This window comes from Caretta caretta, chromosome 2, assembly GCF_965140235.1.
Source record: "Caretta caretta isolate rCarCar2 chromosome 2, rCarCar1.hap1, whole genome shotgun sequence".
NCBI classification, from domain to species: Eukaryota; Metazoa; Chordata; order Testudines; family Cheloniidae; genus Caretta; species Caretta caretta.
The window spans coordinates 81,948,361-81,970,722 of record NC_134207.1 but is presented as its reverse complement, the minus strand read 5'-3'; the positions used below and the strand labels follow the sequence as shown (position 1 = coordinate 81,970,722).

The following is a 22,362-nucleotide window of genomic DNA, read 5'->3' as shown; positions in this document are numbered from 1 at the left end:
AAGACAGAAAGAGGGCCTGGTGGTGAGGGGGGAAAGAGAAGGATGGGGTCTGGTAAGTTTTACTTCACATAGGGACCTACAAAGCCTAAGGCCAGCCTTATATACAGTGCAACATAGCACCAGGAAATACTTACTACATCAGTGATGGCAATATAGCAATGTTGCAGTTGCTGGTTGAGGAGCACTGTTTAAATATCACTCTTGGATGGATATTTCTCACACTTGAACCAAGGCTAATTTTTGTGGGCGGGGCGGGGGAAGTGATGAAAGCCCATCAAGCCATTTCTTTAATTATCAGAGTGATAATAACGGGCTTTTCATTTGTTAAGAAAACAGTTCAGATTAGAGATGGGCCCAAACAAAGATTCCAGACATAAACACCACGGAATTTATCCAGAGCTAAACTTAGCAGCTGGTCACTAGGTACCGAACTTAGCAAAGGCCAAAAGGAACCTTGCACCGATCTAGGTCTAGACTGCTAGGGTACTTTTACACTGGAATAAAAGATCTGCAACATAGCAGTGGTGGGTCCAGGTCAGATGACTCAGGCTCGTGGAGCTCAGACTGTGGGGTTGTAAAATTGCTGTAGAGATGCCTGGGCTCGAGCTGGAGCCAGGGCCCTGGGAATCCCTATCAGGGGGGAGAGTCCCAGACCCCAGCCATAGCCCAAATGTCTACACCTCAGTTAACAGCCCCGCAGCCCGAGCCCAACCAGCAATCCTGAGTCAGCTGACCCAGGCCAGCCACAGGTGTTTAATTACTGTGCAGATGTAATGCTGACAGACCCCGGTTGTCGGCGGGCGGGATCGAATCTGGGACCTCTGAAACTTAGTGCATGAGCCTCTACTGCATGAGCTAAAGCCCCCATGGATTTTAACCAAGGCTATAACGGATTCATCAATCTCTAGGTTGTTTAGGTGCCACCAGAAGTATTCAGAGCACCACACCCTGCAGGCATACAGTGTTCCCTCTCATTTTCCCCACCCATGTGCGGAATGAATTTTGTTATGGGCACCAATATGGAGGACACATCACCTCCATATTGGTGCACATAACAAAATTCATGTGGTGGGGGTGAGTCCGAGGGGTTCGGAGTATGGGAAGGGGTTCAGGGCTGGGGCAGGGGGTTGGGAACTCCGGCTGGAGGTGTGGGCTCTGGGGTGGGGCTGGGATGAGGGATTTGGGATGCAGGACAGTGCTCTGGGGCTACGGCGGGGAGAGAAGACTCCCCCTAGCTCTCTCCCCCCACAGCAGCACCTCGGCTGGCAGAGGAGAAGCGCCTCTCCCTGCCGCAGAAGCTCTGGGGCTGGGGCCACAGGACAGGCACCCCTCCCCTGACCCCAGAGATCCGGGCTGGGTTGAGGGAGGGGCGCCCTGGCCACGGCTGGGTCTGGGCCAGGCCACCCGGGTTTGGGCCAGGCTGCCCTGGCAGCAGCTGGGTTGGGGCCACGCTGCCCCGGCCACGGCTGGGGCCAGGCAGGGCCGCCCTGGAGCAGCTGGGTCTAGGCTGGGCCGCCCAGGTTCAGGCCAGGCCGGGCCGCCTCGGCTGGGCCACGCAGGTTCAGGTCGTGCTGCCCTGGAGCCAGGCCGCCGCAGCTGGGTCTAAGCTAGGTCACCTGGGTTTGGGCCAGGCTGCCCCGGCTGGGGTAGGGCTGCCCCAGCTGCAGCTGAGGCTGCACTGACCTGGCCTCGTTCAGGCTGCGGGAGGGGCGCCCCAGCTGCGGCAGGTCCCGGCCATGGCAGGTTGGGACCGGAGGAGGGGTGCCCCTCCCCCAGCCACGGCAGGTGACAGGTCCCCGGGCGGGTTCTCTGAGCGCCTGCGTGGTGCTAAATAGGCTGCTGCGCGGCGGTGCGGTTTACAGGGAACTTAGGGCATGGGTTACATAGACATACCCTTAGAGACAAGACAGAGAGGCTCGGCCTGGACTTCAGTTTAAGAGTGTGTTATTATTAGGTGTTAGAACATCTTACTTAGTTGACATGTTAGCTAAGAGTATAGTGTAGACAAGGCAGTGTACACTTTAACATGGTCGAGTTAAAGCTCGGCTGTCCCCATAGCTTTATCTTGACTGGTTTAGCTCATATTAAAGTATACACTGCCCTAGATACCTAGAATGTGTTGGTTACCACCTTTTAACAAATCACAGTCTAGACAAAGCCAGAGAGACTGTAGCCAAGGAGTAATTTAAGCATCAGCTCAGAGAACACCTGCCAACTTTCTACCTATAAACTGGTGGCTAAGGGAGAGGGTACAGACAGAGGGGTAGGATGGTCTCAATGTGGATATACAGGTATATGAATGGATGGTCCTATTTCCTTGTGCTAAGTAGCAGCAGAGATTTTTCCAATGAAAAGACACCCATGGCCCTCACAGAAGCTGCTGAAGCAGTACATGTAATTCTCTGCTGCCCGGCTGTGACTTGCTGGGCTCTTCTGGGTAAGAAGTCAGGAAATATAGGAAAAGCTAGACAGCCTATTCACATACTACATTCTGCACTGTATTAGGGCTCTCTCATCCCATTTTCTCCTATTTCCTCATTTCCTACCCAGCTGAAACCAGTAAACCTCAGCCAGCTAGCAGAGACATACATGAACAATGCAAGAAGGGAACATTACCCAAATATTTTTAAATGTACAGGTTAAGTGTGGTGAAGATTCAGGGTAGATTAGCTTATTTGAACTGGTTTAGCAACCCTTAGGTGAGACTCTCTGATGTAAAATCAAGCATCCTGGGAAACCCCGTTTTCTAATATGGGTATCTAAGTAAGATCTGCAAATCCCCATCTGGATGCTCAAATTGGTGGCTAGATACATAAGTGCTCATTTTACATGCATGTCAGCATCCAAAGGCAAAAAAAATGGCTGACCTATTAAGACACCCTCTTCAGATACAAGGAGGCAAAATTATGGATACGTTAGAAACCTTTCATCTGTATTTACTTCCTGATGTAGTTTAAAATGTTTGCATTCCCTTGAGGCCTGAATCAACTCCACTTGACTTTAACGGGAGTTGGATTCGGCCCCCAAAGCAGTAGTGTCTGATCCAGCAAAGCACTAAGCACATTGTGTAACAAAGCAGGAGAGTAGCTCCACTGTCTTCAATGGATCTACTCTCATGCTTAAAGTTATGCATGTGGTTATGCATCAGAACCTAGAGAGCAACTAAGTTGAAACAGGGATGGCAGTTGTACAGGTACCAAATGTTTAAGGAGGTTAAACTACAATTTACGACTGATTATTACAGTGTGTATAGACAGCATAAAGTAAACTCAAAGTCAAAGCTTTTTATCAAAGATTAACTTTGATACCAAAGACATAGCTGTGGTTGGGTTTTAATAAATACATAAATCTGACTGGTTGACTTTAGCAGGGGATATGTGGAGTACTATCGACTGCTAGTGTTTTAAGATGGAATTTCAAAGGGGCCTGAGGACATTAGGTGCCCAGCTTCAGTTGAAAGATTAACTCCCTTAGGGCCTTTGAAAATTCCAGCCATATTTTTAGCAAGAGAATGTTAATTAAATGCCGTCTCTGCTTTGGTAGTGCAATGCTGAACATTACCTGCCTTGGCTGGTTGACCTTTGCTCCTGAAGATAACAATAATCTGATGACATCCAGATAACCTCCTTGGGCAGCCAGAAAAAGTGCAGTAGCTCCATCCTGAGTAAAAATAAATAAAGCTTAATTGGTAAAGCTACACTAGATATTTACATCAAAACATATTTCCCTGTCTGTGCCATTATGCAACTTAATAACGTATAAATAGCTACACACAAGAAACTCGTCATCACCAAAATCCTGAGTTTAGTTCACAACAAACTAGACTGGGTGTGTAGCATTCCTCTTACGTATACAAATGTAATGTCTGCAATCATGGGTCAAAGCTGAGATTTGAACCCAGGGCCTGCCATGTTAAGGCCTCCAAGTCACCAAAGCACTTAAGCACATACTTAAGTCCATCCCTATGCAGCAAAGTTCTTAAGTGCTTTGCTAAAGAAGGATGGACTTAACCATGTATTTAATTTAAAGCATCTGCGTAAGCACTTTGCTGAATTGGGGCCTAAAATCACTAACTTCTACCAGTCGAGCTGAAGGATTAACTCCTTTGGCTGGCAGTTGCAGTAGACTCATCTCTGTAGAGCAGCCATAAAAGGAGGACCTGAAATAGAAACACTTACCAGTGGCTTACACACAGCAAGGTAGTTTGTGGACCTGGCTGGAAAATGGTATTTTCTATAAAAGCTTTTGAAAGAAATTAACAATTTTTGATTTTTCAAAACACTTCACTGATAGTTTTTGGCTTTTCAACAAAAAACATTTTTTTTTTTAAATTGTAGATGTTTTCAGCTTTTGACATCCAAAAACATTTTCTGTGTTAGGTTTCCAAAAGTCAAACATTTTTAGGTTCTTCTTTGGAAAAAGGCCATTTTCCAATGAAAAAAAGGTTTCAAAATTTCAGTCAGCTGTAATGTTTTATTTGTCTAGCTAAGAGTGGAAACTTGCATTGGTGTTGGGACAGGCATTCAGACATGATGCAGTCTCTGCCTGTGTAGTTCCCACTGAAGTGCATATTAAGGGAATTTTGTTTCCCCTATGGTTAAGAGGAAGTGTTTTGGTTTAAATGGGTAAACAAATTAATAAGATGCTAAACCCGCTCCACCCTCCCTCTGCAACTGCATTCTCCCCGGCACACTAAGCTTATCACAGGCTAAGGGGAATATTTTAGCAAAAGCCCCTTGCTTACATGTTGGTGGTACATCACTACACTGGGACTAACTGCAGTTGTTTATATTCAGCTGCGCTACTTAGACAATAGAAGACCTTATTTTTTCCAATCACCAGAGACCTGGTCCAGCATCAGTGGGTTGCCAGTGGTCCTTGCTTCAGGTCCCAGATTTGGAAAGTTTGCCCCTGATGCCAAGAGGGTTGAGATCTTGGGAATCAGAAGAAGTGTTTGATGGACGAGATTTTATTTCCCATATTTCTCTTTGGCTAGGTTTCTTATACTTCATGGGTTTTAGGGCTTGCTTACATGGCAAGCCATAATATGAATCTACAGTGCACAGCTTGCTGTGCAGTAACATCCCAGGCGGACACTGCTAGAGTGCAATGAAAGTCCTAGAGTGCGGCTGAAGTGCTACTACTTGAAAGGACAATACGCTAAGCTACACTCTGGTACTTTCACTGAGCTGTAGCAGTGTCCACACAGGATGTTACTATGTGGCAAGCTGGTGGTCTGTAGATTCACACCATGGCTTCCCATGCAGTAATGTGCTACGTGGACAAGCCATTAGATTATTATATTCGATTGCACACTGACTTGTTCCAACATACAAGTAATGTATGGGTTACTTGGGCACACTGAAGGCTAGATGGTGTCTGGCTAGTTGGCAGGCGCACAAGGTTGGGTAATTGTGTTTAGCCCCTTTTGCAGGCTGTGTGCACCAGACAGACACAACAGGAGTCCTTCTGTTCAAGTTCCTCTTTCAGAACAAATAATGTTTAGTAATCTGAAAACAGCTCTTTATTACAGCACCAATCAATGCAAAAAAGGTTTCCTTTTAATTAGGGCTCCTTCTCTTCCCCACACTGCTAACATTTAGTCAGCTTAAAGATTGAAAGTGAAATCCTGATGCTTTTAGAATAATTGCTCTGACAAGCTTGGGTTTGAACTCCTTCTTGCATGGAAGCTTGCCAACCAAGTAGGCAGCCAGACACCACCACCACCTTGCAAACTTAATTCAGCAGCGCTATGCAAAAGAAGCAGAGCTAATACTTGTTTTCCTCTGAATTCTCTTTTATTTTAATTTTTTAACTGCCTACATAAGGGTGTTATTGCACAACTTCTAAAAAAAATGGCTACGGGTAATCAAAACAAGCTTATAAATACAATTAAGAATGCTGCTCCATTCCTAGAGAGATGGCAGGGAGGTTACTTTATTGCCTTCACATCTAAGTGCATGCGTTGGATGTGGCAAATGTTATTTTAGACCTCAGTGGAAATACATAGCGCACACCCTACCAGGAAGTGACAAACATGGCTAAATATGGCCCCTCAGGGTAAAAAAAGTAATCACTATGCAACAGCAAACATGGAACAGGAAGTCATAGCCAGGTATGTTACACACAGGGGATACTGTGTGTTTAGGGCTTGAAACTGGAAGATGTTGAACATTGCTGTGAAATGAGGGGGGATGAAGGGACTTAGCACCTTATGGGAGCACTTCCCATCATGGGACTTAGCTCCAGTAGAGTTAGCTGAGAGAACATCATAACCCCACAGAGGATGACTTCCTTTTTGTCTGGGTTGACTTGAGTTACGGAAGGGTGGCAGAGGGTGCAAAGCCATGCATTTTTGTTTTATTATGCTTGTATGCAACTCTACCACAGTAAATCAGATGGGGATTCATCCAGGGCCTGATCAGCCCCTTCCAGCTCTCTGAAAATCCAGCTATATTATGTCCATCAAGTCATTTGTACCAGTTATTTATTTTTATTTGTTTTCAAAGCATTGTCAGGTGAGAGAGGTACATTCCCCCAGTATCTTCACTTTAACTGAATGTCAGCATGTAATGATGTTAAGAAAATGTAACTGCAGTTCTACCTGTAACGATATCCGCATGTCAAGAGAAAAACTAAAGGCCTGATCCTCCACTGCCTTGCACCTTATGTAGCTATTTACTCCGGCGTGTGAAAAATGACACAATGGGCATGGAGAATCAGGCCCAAAGATTTGAAAGTTTTCCTTTCAGCCACAATACACAAAAGGAGAGGTATACGGTAGAAGTGTGCCATTGCTGCAGAATAGACATTTACTACAGCAAGGGAAGGGGTTCATCCATCACTGTAGTAAATCCACTTCTGAAAGACGTCAGGTAGGGTAACAGAAGAATTCTTCCATTGACGCAGCAGTATCGATACCAGGGCTTAGGATGGCTTAATTACATCGCACAGAGAGTGAAATTTTTCACAGCCGTGAATGATGTAGTTCAGATGACCTAACTTGGTAATATAGACCAACTAAATTTTCCTTCTTGGCTTTGTACCTTTCTCCCAGTATCGTAACGAACACACAATTAATAACAGTTACATTAAAAATGTATAAAAAGAGAACCTTTGGCAAATGCCTTACTGCACTGGTGCTAAGACAATCTGTAGTAGCTGAACTGTAAAACTCCACACTTTGGAAGTAGATATAAACACCACTGACAGCGGAACAAACAATGAACTCACACATAGTTGATCATGTATGTTGGCACCATGCTTCAATAGAGTTTCCACCACTCGCGTGTGGCCATACTGACAAGCTGCTAACAGAGCGGTACCGCCATCCTGCAAACAAGCAAAGAATGGGGACAATAAGAAGAGAAGGCAAATGCTATACAGAACGGGTCCGTAAGACATAAGCAAGTGCTGAGTACCAGAATTTGGCTCACAGAAGATATGCAATATCTAGCCAGTGAATTGCAGTGAGTTGTACTTTGAGTCTTTCCCCCATAAGTTAGACCGTAGCTGTGTCAGTAGGAGAATTCTTGTCCTGAGGTTTCTTTTGTGAGGAATGGGAAGGAAGAAAACTCTGCTCGGATTCTTTTCCCCTTGTATGAACTTAATTCCCTCCCCACTCCTAGTTTGTCCTTCTCATAAACAGAACACCCCACCCCACACAGTGACTGCCAGCACACCCGGCCTCTGATCCAATGGCCTAAGTTGCATGCTGCTGACCTCAGTTCTAGCAGTCACTAGATCCACCTCAACCACAATTCTCCTTTAGCCCTAGCCTGACCTCCTGATATGCCCTGCCTCCCACTCACTGGTTCCCTGCCTGAGAACTGGCAGCAGGGGAAGTCAGACACAGGACTGTACTGCTAGATGAGATCTGTATTGAACTGTGGAAGCACACACAACACTCAGATCACAGACCATAGGCACAAGGGAGGGAGGCATAGCTCAGTGGTTTGAGTATTGGCCTGCTAAGCCCAGGGTTGTGAGTTCAATCCTTGAGGGATCTGGGGCAAAAAAAATTTAGGGATTGGTCCTGCTTTGAGCAGGGGGTTGGACTAGATGACCTCCTGAGGTCCCTTCCAACCCTGATATTCTATGATTCTAAGTCCCTACCACTTCAGCTAAAGGTGTCAGCAATCACAGGTTGTTATAGGCACTGTGAGTCAACCACTACAGGGAGACATGATGCTATTCATTAAGTCAGTGTACAAAATCAGGGTAGGACATGCTCCCTCACATGTAACTTAACTGCCATGATGGAAAAGAGCTGCAGTGACACTAGGACAGAAACTTCACCAGCAGTAACTAGCAACAAAATGCCTGGCTTGCCATGTTGTTAAACACTGTTGCCCATGCCGAAAAAGGGTAATTCCCAGGAGAGACATCCCCCAACACCACTCAAATAGCTACCAGTGCAGAAGGTGAGAGCTGTTCCCAAAGCAGAGGGTAAGGGTGTTCCAGCAGCAGCAACAGAAGAGCAGGGAGGGGGAGGATGCTGTAACCAGGTCTGTCTCTGGGAGGTTATGGGAGAGAGGGTAGGATGACTTAGCAGTATTGGAACAGTGTGTGATTGTGACCCTAAGACCCCCCCAATTCAGAGGGCAAGAGGCTCCCCCATATGTAGCAGTTAGCCCTGATGAACTCAGTGTACCCCAACTCACTGTGATAATCTGTATCTGTAAGGTATCATGTGTGAACTGGCAATACACTGGTCTTTAGTATTACTGCATGGAGTATGTAGGGGTGCTATATGAAAAATTATTAATATGTGCTGGAAATATGTTCTTGAAAGGTGTTTGGCAGCCAGGGCTTAAATCACACTGTCCCAGACAAAGGAATGTGGGTTCCACCTGCTTGAATGTGTCTCCAATGTAAACTGAGCAAGGAGAGACAATGAAATGACATCTACATGCAAGGCAGACCAAGCCATCAGGAAAATCAGCGTGGGGATGGCCACTTAACACACTGAACAAGGGTGGAAACTGCATTTCCAGGAAACCTTCCTGCCTCCTTGCAGTGGGGCAGCTGCCCCACTTCTGCAGAACAGGAGATAAAAGCAGCCCTGGAGAGGGCTGTGGCTGGGGAAAAGGAGTGAAAGCAGCAAACCTAGGCTGATTGGGGAACCAGCCACATCTGTGGCCAGCTCAAACAGGGCCCAGCTGGCCCTGATAAGAGGGCTGTGGGCCAGGAGCTGAAGGAGTCTCACTCTAGCCCTGGAGTAGGAAGGGCTAGGAGCAAGGTACTAAGGTACTTGAAACAGAGCAGTGCTGGGGAAGGGCAAAAGGGAGATGGGGAGCTCTAGCCTAGTAAACCACTGTGCTGCAGGCCTTGATGAAGGCCTATGAAAAGGTACTGGGGTTGCAGAGGGTCAGCCTGAGAATAGACAAAGGCAGCAGGTCCTACCCCCTTGTGAATGATGAGTAGCCATTATAGACTGCAGTCTGCCCCAGTGAAAGGGGGCTAGATGATGACTGGCAGTAGCCACTGAGGCAAGGTGGGTTTAGAGGGTTGGGGACCCAGAGTGAGGGGGTACTACTGGGGCAGAACCCCAAGGTAAAGGGCACTGGGGTCTGGGAGGAAAATGAGACCAGCGGCAGGTGAGACACTAGCCTGCAGGGGGCATTCCTTAGACTGGAAAGAGCTAATTCCCAGGACAACCAGCAGGAGGCGCAATGACAGTGAGTCTTGGCTTTGCTACACTCCTCCAGCAAGACTATTAGCTTTTTCTCTCTCTGCTTATATCTTTCAAAGTTATGTTGGCATTTTTCACCTGAGGAGACTGAGAAATGAAGCACGTTGGGCCCTGGCTAAGGAGTGGCCAGCCATGCTGGAAGAACTGTGGTGAGAAAACTGCTTGGAACAAAGGCTCTAAGTTAGCTTTGGGTCTTAGAAATGTATTTTTACTGTTGCTTGTTTGTAACCATTTCTATCCCAATTACTTCCGCTTGGTATCATTTAAATAGCTGTTCTTTCCTAATAGACTTAATCTTGCTTTATTACACAGCTATCCTAGTGCAGTGCTTCAAACTGAAGAGTAAAATCCTCAGCTTAACTAACTGGCTGGTGCAGGGCACAAAGTGGGTTTTAGCCCACGAAAGCTTATGCCCAAATAAATGCCTTAGTCTCTAAGGTGCTACAAGTACTCCTCTTTCTTTTTGCTGATACAGACTAACACGGGTGCTACTCTGAAATGTCTCTTTTTTAAAGTAGCAGCGAACTTGTACGGTTTTGTGAGTGGACATGACAGGGCTAGAAGAGCTGTTGGTGTCATCCTGGAAGGGGTAACCAAACTGGTGGCAGCCAGGGTGAGGCCACAGTGCTCTGAGGATGCTTCTCATGTCGGCGATCTGAGCCAAAGCAGCACAGCACACAAGGTTACAGGGAAGGTGGTGATGATCCCTTATTGGTCTGGGTTGACCCCTAAAGCATCCTAGTGATCATGTATTTAAAAATATATTGTAATTCATATGCACAAAGGGCCCAATTAAGGTTCCACAGACAATCTGAATTCTGGCATTTCTTAACTTTTGAGTGCTTGACTGTAACAGTGTCCTTTTAATGTAGTTGTGTGTGTACTTTGCTAGATTTAAAGAAAAGCAAACTGTAGAAACAAATTCCATCATGTGGGTGTCAGTATAATGACACATGGGTCATCAGCTGTGTTGGAATCTTTAAATCCACTGCACAGACCTCTGCCCCTTGAGCTAATGGAGTAACTTTCCTCTGTAGCATGGGGCACGGGTCACTTGCTGGAGGATTCTCTGCTCCTCGAAGTCTTTAAACTACGATTTGAGGACTTCAATAGCACAGATAGGTGTGAGGGTTTTTTGCAGGAGTGGTGGGTGAAATTCTGTGGCCTGCGTTGTGCAGGGGGTCAGACTAGATGATCATAATGGTCCCTTCTGACCTAAATAAATATGAACTGATAGCAGTAGTAGGTTATCATACCCTATGCAGACCAGCAATAGAGGGGGATGAGATACACACTTTGCCAGTGGGTTTCACAGATATTTTCTGACTGCAGAGGAATGGTGAGACTTGAGAACCTGGGGTTCCATTGCAAGCTGTGGAGGGGAGTGTACTCCAGTGGGTCCAGACTTTTCACCTCATTTCCCCTAAACTTGACCCCTTCTGCTTTGTTCTTTCCAAACTGTCCTCGTCCCAGGCCTGTTTCTTCCCTACCCCTGGCTGCTTGTCACAGTCCCATTTTTTCCTTGCCTAGCCAGTTCCAGTCTCTACTCCTCAGATTATCATCCCAGTCAGTCTCCACATCTAGCTTTAGAGTCCCAGTCTCACCATCCAACTCCCACTCCCAGTTCCTTCCTTCCCAGCTCCTTGTGTGATCTGACTGGCTCCCAGTCCCAGCTCTCTTCCCTGGCTCCTCATCCAGTCTCAGTTTCTGTCCCCTCATCTTCTCCCAAGCTCCTTGTCCCAGTCTTTGTCCTGCCAGTTGCAGTTGCCTTCCTACCTCCAGCTTCCAACTTGCTTGTATTATCTCACCTCCTTGCCAACTGGCTCCCAGGCCCATTTCACACTCTGGATCCTAGTCCCAGTCCATTTCCTCAGCACCCAGTCTCCTTTGCCAACACTCCTCCCACCTGATTTCAGTCCCACCTTCACCTGCCTCCCTTCCAGTTTCTTTACCCAACCGGTCCCAGGGTGCTCCTCCCCTGCCCATCTCCCAATCCTGCCCTCCTTAGCTCCTAGTCCCAGTCTCCTTGCCCAGCCAGTCCCAGTTTCTCTTCTCCCCCCCCCCCAGTCCCATTGTCCCAATCTACTCCTTTCCTTCCCCCCTCAGCCTAGCTTTCATCCCCATTGCATTCAAATAAGACAGCTTCCTGAGTGCCAGCAGAAAGGTCACGGAGAACAAGGGAACCATGTACCACACTGGCTTGGAGCAGCCATTACAGGGAAAGTCTTTCTGAGCCTCCCACAGCTCTGGGCTGCAGCATGCTCAGTTGCTCTGCGGGGTTGACGCATGCACAGTCCAGTCACACAGGAGCTGGGACAGGGTGGAGCATCCTCAATGAGGATGGAATCTTTGGAGGGTTTAGCTGCTTAAAATCTCTATTGAACATGCATGAACTGCAATATTTCAAAGGCTTACCACTTGGCCAGATTTGGGTGGATTTTCCATGGGATGGCAAAAGGTGCATCCTTAATAGTAAGGCTACCATCCCATTAAATTGCAAGCCTCTACCCTAAAGCATAGGGGTGAGGGGCTAGAGCTTTTCAAGAAAAGTTCATCAGAATATTTTAACATCGGCAAAGGAAATTTCACTAGCCTCATTCTTTGAAACAGCTGAACTGTTCTGATTAAAATTTTCTAAAAAAATATTTGATCTGAGGCTGACACCCAGCCTGGAAGAGTTCGGCTCAAACAATAGAAGTTTTGCAGTTATAACAAGGTCTTAGAAAGTATCAGGCTGCCTTAATAATAGACACAGTGCCACCAGTGCAATGCTGAATATGAAGGGAAAAAGATTTCCTGATTTCTTCCATGATCATCCTAAAGCATCAAGCAAACAGATTTAATTACCCCTCTTAACACACACATACTACTCGTGTAGTATATATAAACATGATTAACCAGCGCTTCTTAACTTTAACTTCCTACAGCAGTGAATTCCACAGACTCACCACTGTGTTAATTCCTTCTATTTGTTCTAAATTTACTTGTCAACAATTTCATTGTGTGACCTCTTCTTCTCATTATGGGACAGCATGAGAGGGACTGATCTCTTCACTGCAGCTTTCACAATCTGAAAATATACACTGTAAAGAAATGGTATCAACCTCAAGCTATCAAGCCTAGACAATAAAAACTAGCCTTGAATTAACATTTTGCCAGAGGACTGTATTACTCATAGCTTAGAAAATGTGCAAGCAGGGAAATTATTTTATGATCCTCTTGCTGTAATGCCATGTCGCAGATCAAGAGGAAACAAGCCATTAATGCAGAATTAAATTTTGGAAATAAAGCAGACCAATCTCTTACTTTAGTTCTAAATTCAGTAGAGGCACCAAATTCAAAGAGAAACCTCACAACATCATTGTGGCCTTGCTGTGCAGCAAAGAACAGAGCAGTTGTGCCTGACTGTAAACAAAAAAGGAAACACATTTCAAACAAACATGGATAAAATGTGAATAAAGTATGCACTTCATTTATAAACAGAATTAAAATGGATTGAACTTGAATAACTGAACGATAGCTGGACAGACTCATGATGATCTTTGCGACTGTAGAGGATACAACAGAACTTAGGGGAGGAGGTCATTTCTCATCTCACTGCACTGAAATGTCTGAAACTTAAGGTTAAGAGTCTGTCATGAGTATTTTTAGTAAGAGTCACAGACAGGTCATGGGCAATAAACAAAAATTAACGGAAGCCCCCAACCTGTCCCGACTTTTATGAAAAATATCCTGAGGGGAGCGGAGGAGACAGGACACGGGGGTGCGGGGCTGGGCCACACACAAACGGAGTGCTGCTGGGGCTTGCAGCTGCTACAGCCCTGGCACTGCTCCTGCAGCAGAGGGTGACCACTGCTGTTCCAGCCCCAGAGGGCCACTGTGCCTGGGGTTAGCCGCTGGCCTGTTGCACCTGGGGCCGGCCGCCAATCAACTGTTCCAGTGGCCGCTGCTCCAGCAGCCCCGGGGTCGACAGCTGCTCCAACCTTTCCCCAGAACAAGTCCTGGAGATCCTGGAAAAATCACAGAAGCTGTGACAGAATCATATCCTTACTGATGTTTATCCCACATTCTGTTTATCTGCATAAAATCCATATTTCCCATTCCCTTCACATAAATGGGCTTCTGGGTGAAGCCTCTACTATATTACTCATTTTCTTGTCCTGTTCAAGTGAGACAAGAAAGCCCAAAGTGAGGTAAGCACGATTCTCTGGTAATATTTGTATCCCAGCTGATTAAATCTTAAAGGCTATTACAATTACCATGTCTACTGATGATATTTTACAGACTATTCCTTCTCCTACTTCACCTTCCCTCTGCCCCCCAAATATATTTTTCTTTTCGAAAAATTCACGACCAGATTCTCCAGTCCAGTCAGTCACCAGAAACAGAGCAAAGTGGCTTGAAACAGGCTAAAGATAGACAGTGGAGAATCCCTCCTGCACAGGAGACCTTCCCACCACATCCTGCACCAGGTACCTCTCTACCCCTTATGAAAGGGGAACAAGGGGATGTACTGGGAGTGGAGTATAGATAAGAACAGAGGGGGCATCACACAGCAGAGCTCCCCTATTTATCCTCCACTAGTGCAAGGTCCCCACCATTGTCCCTGTACAGCCCTAACTTATGCCAATGCTATCCTTCACAGATGCCAGGCAGGCCTGAATCAGGGAATCAACTCCCACTGTCAAACTCAGCTCATATACAGCGAAGAATCAAAGCCTAAATATTTTCCACACCTAGTTCTGTCACCAAAATATCAATAAATCAAGGTGAGAATCCACCCTTTGAGACTTAAATTTCTGGGATACAAAAATTACCAGAGAATATTATTATTATTAATACCTATTGTGACAGAATACGCCCCTGTGTTCACACCCCATTGTAACAATTTTGTACAAGCCATGTCTTGTGAGGTATCATTTCCTTTACAACCTCATAATTTGCTGATCAATAACATGGCAAAATGCACGTAGCAGTTTTACATGTGAAGTTATAAACATAAGCTGAGATCGTGACTAAAAGTATGCATTCCAGAGAAGTCTGGGGAGAGGCAAGACCAGTTTCTCAGAGACAATGGGTAAACTGCTGTCTCAGCCAGGTGTAAACAATGCTGATAGACCATTACCTGCTAAGTGGCCATTTTTTGGCAGGAAAGAGGTCAGGGAAAAAAAAAAAGGGGGGGGGGGATCTACATTTTAGCAAAGGAACAGCATGGAGTCCCCTTCCACACAGTGTCTGTTGCCTTGCTTCCAGCTGGAAATGCTCTGGGGGAGGGATCCTGACCTACAGGATTTGGTCAGTAAGACTGCTACTGCTGAAAGCATGCATGAGAAACTTTGCTTGAATCTGATATAGTTTAAGTTAGATATTAGTGAATGTCTTATCTTTATTTTTCTTGTAACCATTTCTGACACTCATTCCTCATTACTTGCACTCACTTAAAATCTCTCTCTTAATAAACTTGTTTTATGCTTTTATCTAATCCAGTATATTAGAATTGAAGTGTCTGAATAACTATTCATAATAAGCTGGCATACTGTTCCCTTAAAGGAATAATGGACTTAAAATATTTTTTACTACCCAGGAGGGGGCTGGGTGGTACAGAATATACAAATCTGGGGGGAAATCTGGAACTGGGGGTGTGTTGGGGTCACCCAACCAAGGCTGGTGAGAGGCAGAGCGTAACCCAAATGTGGCTGGCAGACTGCAGTTACACACAGACACACAGGGTGTGGCTTGCACGCTGGAAGGCTGTTTGTGAGCCATACAGGTGGGAGCTACTTCAGCAAAGCATTGTAAGGCACCCAGGGTTGAAGAGCAGGGGTGACACAGCAGCTCATTAGTCTGGATTGTACCCTGGTATATCACACTTATATGGCACTTTTCATCAGTAGATCTCAAAAGCACTTTACAAAGGAAGGTTAGCACCATTATCCCCAGAAACTCTTGCCTTCCTTGCTTGTGGCTTTCTTATCTCATCTGGAGAGGCAGAAAAAAGGGAGCTACATGTGGAAATTCACACCAGTGCAGAAAGCCTTTACATGGCTCTATGTACCATTCAAGGGTCCAGTCTTGCAAAACAGAGCCACATATATGGACCCTTCCACCTATGCGGTGTCCCACTGACTCCAATAGGATTGCAAGAGTACAAGTCTGAGTATGTGGATCTATTTGCAAGATAAGGCTCTAAGTCTTTAATGCAGGGTTTAAACTTCAGCTAGGGTCTCCTGTATTCCTGTCATCATAGGAACCCTGTGCACAAGGGTGAATTTTGCCCTATGAGGGGTTCTATTCCTTTCTGTTTCTTTATTCGCTGCCTGGCCCAGTTAACGTATCCAAAGTGATGCACAAAAATGAGTTCAAAAAAGCTTGTAGTTCAGATCGTTCCTGTCCTTTTGGTGTTACTTTTGCAGCAGCTTGTGCTTATGTGCTTTGCTGGATTGGGGCCTTATTGAAAGTCTACCCATAATCACTAATAGAGCAATTTTATACTGGTTAAATCAATTCCAGAAAACTGATGATATTGACTATTACATTCGTTGAGGCAATAATTTCCAGATGTCAGCAGGGGATTTATGTCTTAGTTCCAGGTAACCAAGAGTGGTTAGAAATGTATACACTTATCATTACAGTGCAGAGAACAGTGCCATTATTTTGAGCTATCACTTTATTCTGCAGTCAGCCAACATTACTGCAAACTCTTGTTAAATTACTATTCTCTCTCAGGACCCTTAGCCAACAGAGCAATTTTGTTGTATGTCTAGACATCCTACAAATCAGAATGACTACAGATGCTGCTACTGATGGGACGTTCACAAACGCCAACCCTGACTTAAAGTTATAATGAATGTTCTACAAACAAACTGGAGGCAACCGTGTCCTGTCCTCACAAAGTAAGGTGTGATTTAGATGTGTGATAAAGTCTATTGCTGCCAACTGAGATGAACATATTACAAAGCACACTGGGCCAGAATAATTCCTGGGGTAACTCTGCCAACTCCATTTTTATGGCTAGTCTCTTTAATTTAATGGTAGGCGACCTCTCCTTATTAATCACTTTCTGAAATCTGCATGTTACTGCAACAATGAATAGAATGGTCAATGCATGCTTGGTGTCAATGGGGTTGCAGTAGGGATGAAAGTGGTCTACACAAACTGGGTGCACTAGAAACTCTTGATGGATTATTTACAGAAGTAGATCCTGCACCTCATTTTTCAATTTAAAATTCTGAAATCCTATGTATTCTCAGGAGAATCTACCGAATAGATATTGTTTGTACATATACTGCATAGCAACAAACAGATAAGCAATTGGTAATACTCCACTATGGTTTCTATCATTCCAGTCAGTAATGGTTGCTTTTGCAATCTCTTTTTTTAAATGCAGAACGTTTCTTACCTCTCTCTGCAGATTGATGTCTGCTCCTTGTAACACCAATTCCCTCACACATTCTATGTGGCCATAATGAGAAGCTACCATCAGAGCTGTTGTGCCAAGCTGGGCATAAGGAAAAACAAATCAGTATGTTAGACTATTACCTCTAATAATAAATCAGCCTGTCTAAAACAAACAACTTCTCAGCATAACTGGGGGGGATACTTATGATAACTCATTATAATTTCCCCAGAGAACAAAAACTGTTCTCCCCTTTATATAATTGTGGGGCAACAAATTACCTTAAAAAAAAAAGTTAAACATTTGCCATTTAAAATCCTTTGAAAAGTGAAGAATCAATCAAATAAATAAAAGTAGTTACAGCAACAAACATTCACACACTTGCCTTCAGTGCTAAGCCCAATCCTACAACAAGCTTCCCTCTGCACTGAGCCCATTGCACGATCAGAACTTAACAGTGTAGCCCAAGTAGGATATAATTACTATGCAATGATCTCGTGTTATGGCCCCTATTAATAAATAATAATCAATAATACCTTTCACTAAAATACAATTTTTTGTCAGGGAATCTCAAAGAGCTTTGCAAAGATAGATTAGCATCATTACCCTACTTCATAGGGGAGGAAATTGACACATAGAACTGAATGGTATTGCCCAATGTCACACAGTGAGGTCAGAGACAAAGTCATGAATAGAACCCAAGTTGTCCGGATGCCTAATTCCTGCATTAATCACCAGATCACACTGTCTTAAATGCTGTAGTATCTGAAATTATATCAAATATACTTCCATAGCCAGAAATCTACTTTGTGGGTAGAATTCAACCCTGTGCAAAGGACACCCACACAAGCTCAATGCACTAGTTAAATTCAATTTAAGCCTCGTGGAATAGAAGAGCGGTGTATGTGTTGTTCAGAGACCATTTGCATAGGGATGAAATTCACCCCCCTTCTGAAAAATGTATGTACTGATCATGCTTGCAAATGTGAGACATTACTAGTGAAAGAGCATGTACCCTACATCACATTAAAATATTTTAGTCTAGAAAACTTGTAGTTCTGTTATAGTAAACAAAGGCCTAATCGAGTTAGCAAACCAGATTCTCAGTGTTTTGCATAAACCTGGATCAAAATTAAGCACCAATTTGATAAAAATTAATTAACCAATAACTGTTCTGATTTCTTCACATTCCATCTGTTTCCAGTTTGACTCTCACCCTGATCTCACCATCCTTCCACATGCAAAATTCTACTTGGGAAAAAACACACACAGGACTGATGCCTAGAATACAACATGGGAGATTCTGAAAGGCAAAAGGGCAGTAAGATCCATCTTTCAAGGTCAATGGGAGTTAAGTACCTAACTCCCTTTTGTGCTAAAATCTTCCCCAAGCTATTTTCAAGGCGAGCGAAGTTGGCTAGGTTTGTGTTATAGACCAGTGTGGCACTAAAATCATCCAATGTGTGGCAGTGTCTCTCAACAGCTCACATTTTTAACTAAGCACAAAGTACTTGTTCTATTTCAAGTAATCTCTTAACCTTGTTTTTCTCTGCCTTTTTGGAAATCCAAGTACAGCCCACTCCTTGTATGTATATGCTATGCAGAAGCAACAGGACATTTGTGATTTCAGCCCATTTCTAATTTCATATCTAATTCCCACCGATGCCAATGCATCCGATGAAGTGAGCTGTAGCTCACAAAAGCTTATGCTCAAATAAATTGGTTAGTCTCTAAGGTGCCACAAGTCCTCCTTTTCTTTTTGCGGATACAGACTAACATGGCTGCTACTCTGAAATAAAAGTTATGACCATCCATAGAGAAAAGAATCACATACATATTTGCAGGGTATCTGGGCTTATCTTCACTAAGAAATCTTATTAAGCCTGATTCTGCATTGCTCTGCACCTCATGAATTATTTACACTAGTGCAAAGCCAGTGCAACAAAGAAATAATTAACAGATAGGTTTTTGGATGTTCACAAATTTCTTAACCGCATCCAAAACCGGCGATTGATATAATTCATCACATTGTTACAACTCAGCTTTGAAACTTGCTTTCATAGCTGCTAAAGGTTTTAAATCTTGCTTAAGCAACATAAGACACTCAAATGATTGTAGTAAAATCACTAATGCCATAGAGGGCTGTGTAAAGTGATGTAAAGCATATATTCTTGGCATGCACGTATAGAGGGCCTACGCTGTCTCTGCAGTCCACGTCTACTCGCCCACTGTTCAACAACAGCTGAAGAAGAGCCAGGTTTCCTTTCCTTGCAGCCCAGAATGCAGCATTTGCGAGCGGTGTTTCCCTCTGTTAAGACAAAAAGGATTGAAATCTGTTCCAGAACAAGTACAAATATCACATGCTCTCAGTTCAAACCAATGTGTCATTCTTTTATAACCAGGTTGGGGCAAGAGGGTTAATTTGCTTTGTTAGAAACCTTGGCCTCTATAAGCTGCCCTATCTTGTTTCCAATCTGTCCCATGTCAGTACTGACTGAAAGTCATTATACTCGGTTGACTCTTGGTGGCCTAGGTAATGTGAGTTGGTGATCTTAGTCCAGTTCCCAGTGAAAAGGAGTCCACAACGCAACTAAGTGTGACAAACAGTGACAATTGGTACCCATATTGCCAGTCGCAGCAGAGAAGCCAAAGACTGGATCATCATGGAGTCTCAACCATGCATCTCAAGTGTCCCATTGTGGGACTTCCTGGTTTTCAGCCAGTTTCCTGACCACCTCCTTCCCTGCTACCTCTAAGTCCCAAGATGTGAAACATGCTGTTCACACATCTTCCACACTACTGGGTTGTCTGCTCCCCTTAATTAGCACTTTGCTGTCAACTGTGCGCAGGACACGGGGTGTGGAGAAGACCAAACTTAGCAGTATGGGAGCTGCACGAGAAATGCTACCATTCTACAAGAGAGGAGATAAGAGCTAGAAAGGTGACGGGGAAACAGCAAAGACACAGGAAAGGGAAAAGAGCAAGGAGAAACTACAGTGGATAAAAAGGGATGGGAAAGGGAAAGTAAAAGGAGGGGGACAAAGAGAGGGGACAAGACAAAAACAAAGAAGAGAGAAAGTGATATCAGAGTCAAAGAGAAGCAATGCAGGAAACATGATGACAATATATTGAAATACGTCATATTAGCATATCCCACATTTCAGTGGTCTGTGTCTGGGGCATTCATTAAAGTACAAACTGAGCAACCCTTTCCGAGCATAGTTAAACATCAGTGGGGAGAGGGTTTGTGTCGCAGAGCTTTTATCAGTTGTCATCTTTAACATTAACATTTCACTTAAAAACAAATTAACTTAAAAAATCCCAGTTGTGTGTATTGAAGTCAAGGATGCTTACAGGGCTGTAAGCTGAATTTGAGACCTTACAAAATTGATACTTAGAATCAGAATGAGTCTTTCTTCACACTAAATGATTTTAAAATTTGAAAAAGCTAATTTTCATATACAAACCCCTCCCACCAATGCTTCAAGATCATATTCAGGCAGCATGTACTTGGTCTGAGTCTCACAAGGACACCTGGCTCAGACAAAATCCCCCAATTTGTCTTGAAGACAATCTATGTTTCAAACACTCTTCTCTAATCAGCTAGTGGGGCCTGACAGATGTGCACCTCAGATACAGATTCTCTTGCTGTGATATGTCTTTGAGATGATGCCCCTTAAAGAGGATGCCCTCAGAGGGCTATAATAGCATTTATTAGACATGTACAGCAACATCCTGGGCAGACAGAATAGCAAAATAGGGATGCTACACGATATAAATAGTACAGTTGAACAGTTAAAGTACAGACAGACATCACTTAACAGTAATGATCTCCCTGGGTCTCAATCCTAGGAACACAGCCAATATCTCAATGACACCCCACGTCAAGGGCCGAATTATCACTGCCTTGCATGGGGACAGTAGGGGAGAGAGGGTACAGACAACCCATTAATTCCTGGCCCATGCAGAAGGCAGCAAAGACGTTTGAGCAAAGCGATGGCACACTAGTGCTGCTGAGAGTGCTCAGTGCCACATAGGAGGATATTTAAACAGAAAAACACATCAGAGCTCCGATGCAGTTTTCTTTCCCTCACAAAATCCTGCAGACATAAGTTCGCTAGTATGTGTGTCCTGGATCTGTCACACTCAGTGTACTTAATTAGTTTAGCACTAGCTTGTGAAGGAGTGGAAAGTTACCCTGGCAATCACCTTATGATTGGGTGCAACACTGCAGGTGAATCCTGCCTTGATTTCCCTCTACCCAGAGTATAAACAAGTCCAAACTTGGTTTGGGTATTAGAGAGCACTTCCCCAGAGGCTCTGCTTTGTTTAACAGAAAGCTTCACACAGGCGCACACATCACACCTTCCTAGCTCAGCTTCCAAGCTGAGGCACTCGCTGTCAGCTGTCCTGAGTTCAGCATTCAGCTCCATCCAGGTACTGCCTCTAATTGCTCTCGCCTCTGGTCTCCTGATGCTGCCTGGGTGGAGTTTTCCTCTGACATCATGGTTCATGGAGGTTCTTCCAAGGACCGCTCCAAATACTAATGGGGTTGGCTGGGCTGTGTGCCTGCTGTCACTCTCCCACTAGGGTTCTCCCCTCTCCAAAAGCATTCCTTCCAGGCTCCCACTTTAGGCTCTTTGCTCTAGGAGTTTGCCTTCTGCTTATCCAGGCTTCTTTCCCTAGGAACTCAGCTTCTGTTCGGCTCAGGTTCCCTTGCTCAGGAGCATAGATTCTGTCTAGCTCAATCTCCCTGCCCTTCAAGCATGGCTTCCGCCTAATTCAGGCTCTCTACCCTAGGACACAGTTTTTGCTTGGTTCAGGCTCCTTGGAAACTCCCCTCCTCAGGAATCTCCCTCTAACTGAGGTCCTTAGCCTTTTAGCATGCTCAAGTACTTCTTTGTCTAATTAATTGCCTCTAAATTTCTCAGTGAGATAAGGTGGGTGAGGTAATTTCTTTTATTGGACCAACTTCCTTGGTGAGACAGACAACCTCTTAAGCCACACAGGGCCCTTCTTCAGCTTGTCTCTCTCATCAACAGAAGTTGATCCAATAAAAGATATTACCTCACCCACCTGGGATCAACACAGCTACAACTACGCTGCATCCATATTACTCTGTGAGTTAACTATTCCCAGGAGAACCTGAGTTGCCTCATTTCCCCCTTGTGGAATCTGTCAGAGGTAGGCTGAGCCTTTGACCCCTTCAGAGGGTCAGCTATGGATGTGGGCAAGATGGCTGTTGAGTCTGGAGGCTCTGCAGCTCTAGGGT

The 22,362-nt window shown here is 44.7% G+C and overlaps 1 protein-coding gene across 4 annotated transcripts in view; it reads right to left on the bottom strand.

Annotated features, from left to right (window-relative positions):
* Positions 1 to 22,362, bottom strand: part of ANKRD29 (ankyrin repeat domain 29) — a 62,787-nt gene that overhangs the window by 11,821 nt on the left and 28,604 nt on the right. For 3 of the 4 annotated variants that reach the window (XM_048840474.2, XM_048840476.2, XM_075125279.1), the window contains 5 exons: positions 19,288 to 19,398; positions 17,094 to 17,192; positions 13,001 to 13,099; positions 7,234 to 7,332; positions 3,562 to 3,660 (listed from right to left, as the gene is read on the bottom strand). In XM_048840474.2, coding sequence (XP_048696431.1) covers positions 3,562 to 3,660; positions 7,234 to 7,332; positions 13,001 to 13,099; positions 17,094 to 17,192; positions 19,288 to 19,398 — 507 coding nt within the window. The remainder of the gene's footprint in view (positions 1 to 3,561; positions 3,661 to 7,233; positions 7,333 to 13,000; positions 13,100 to 17,093; positions 17,193 to 19,287; positions 19,399 to 22,362) is intronic. The other variant, XM_048840477.2, reaches the window with a different exon arrangement.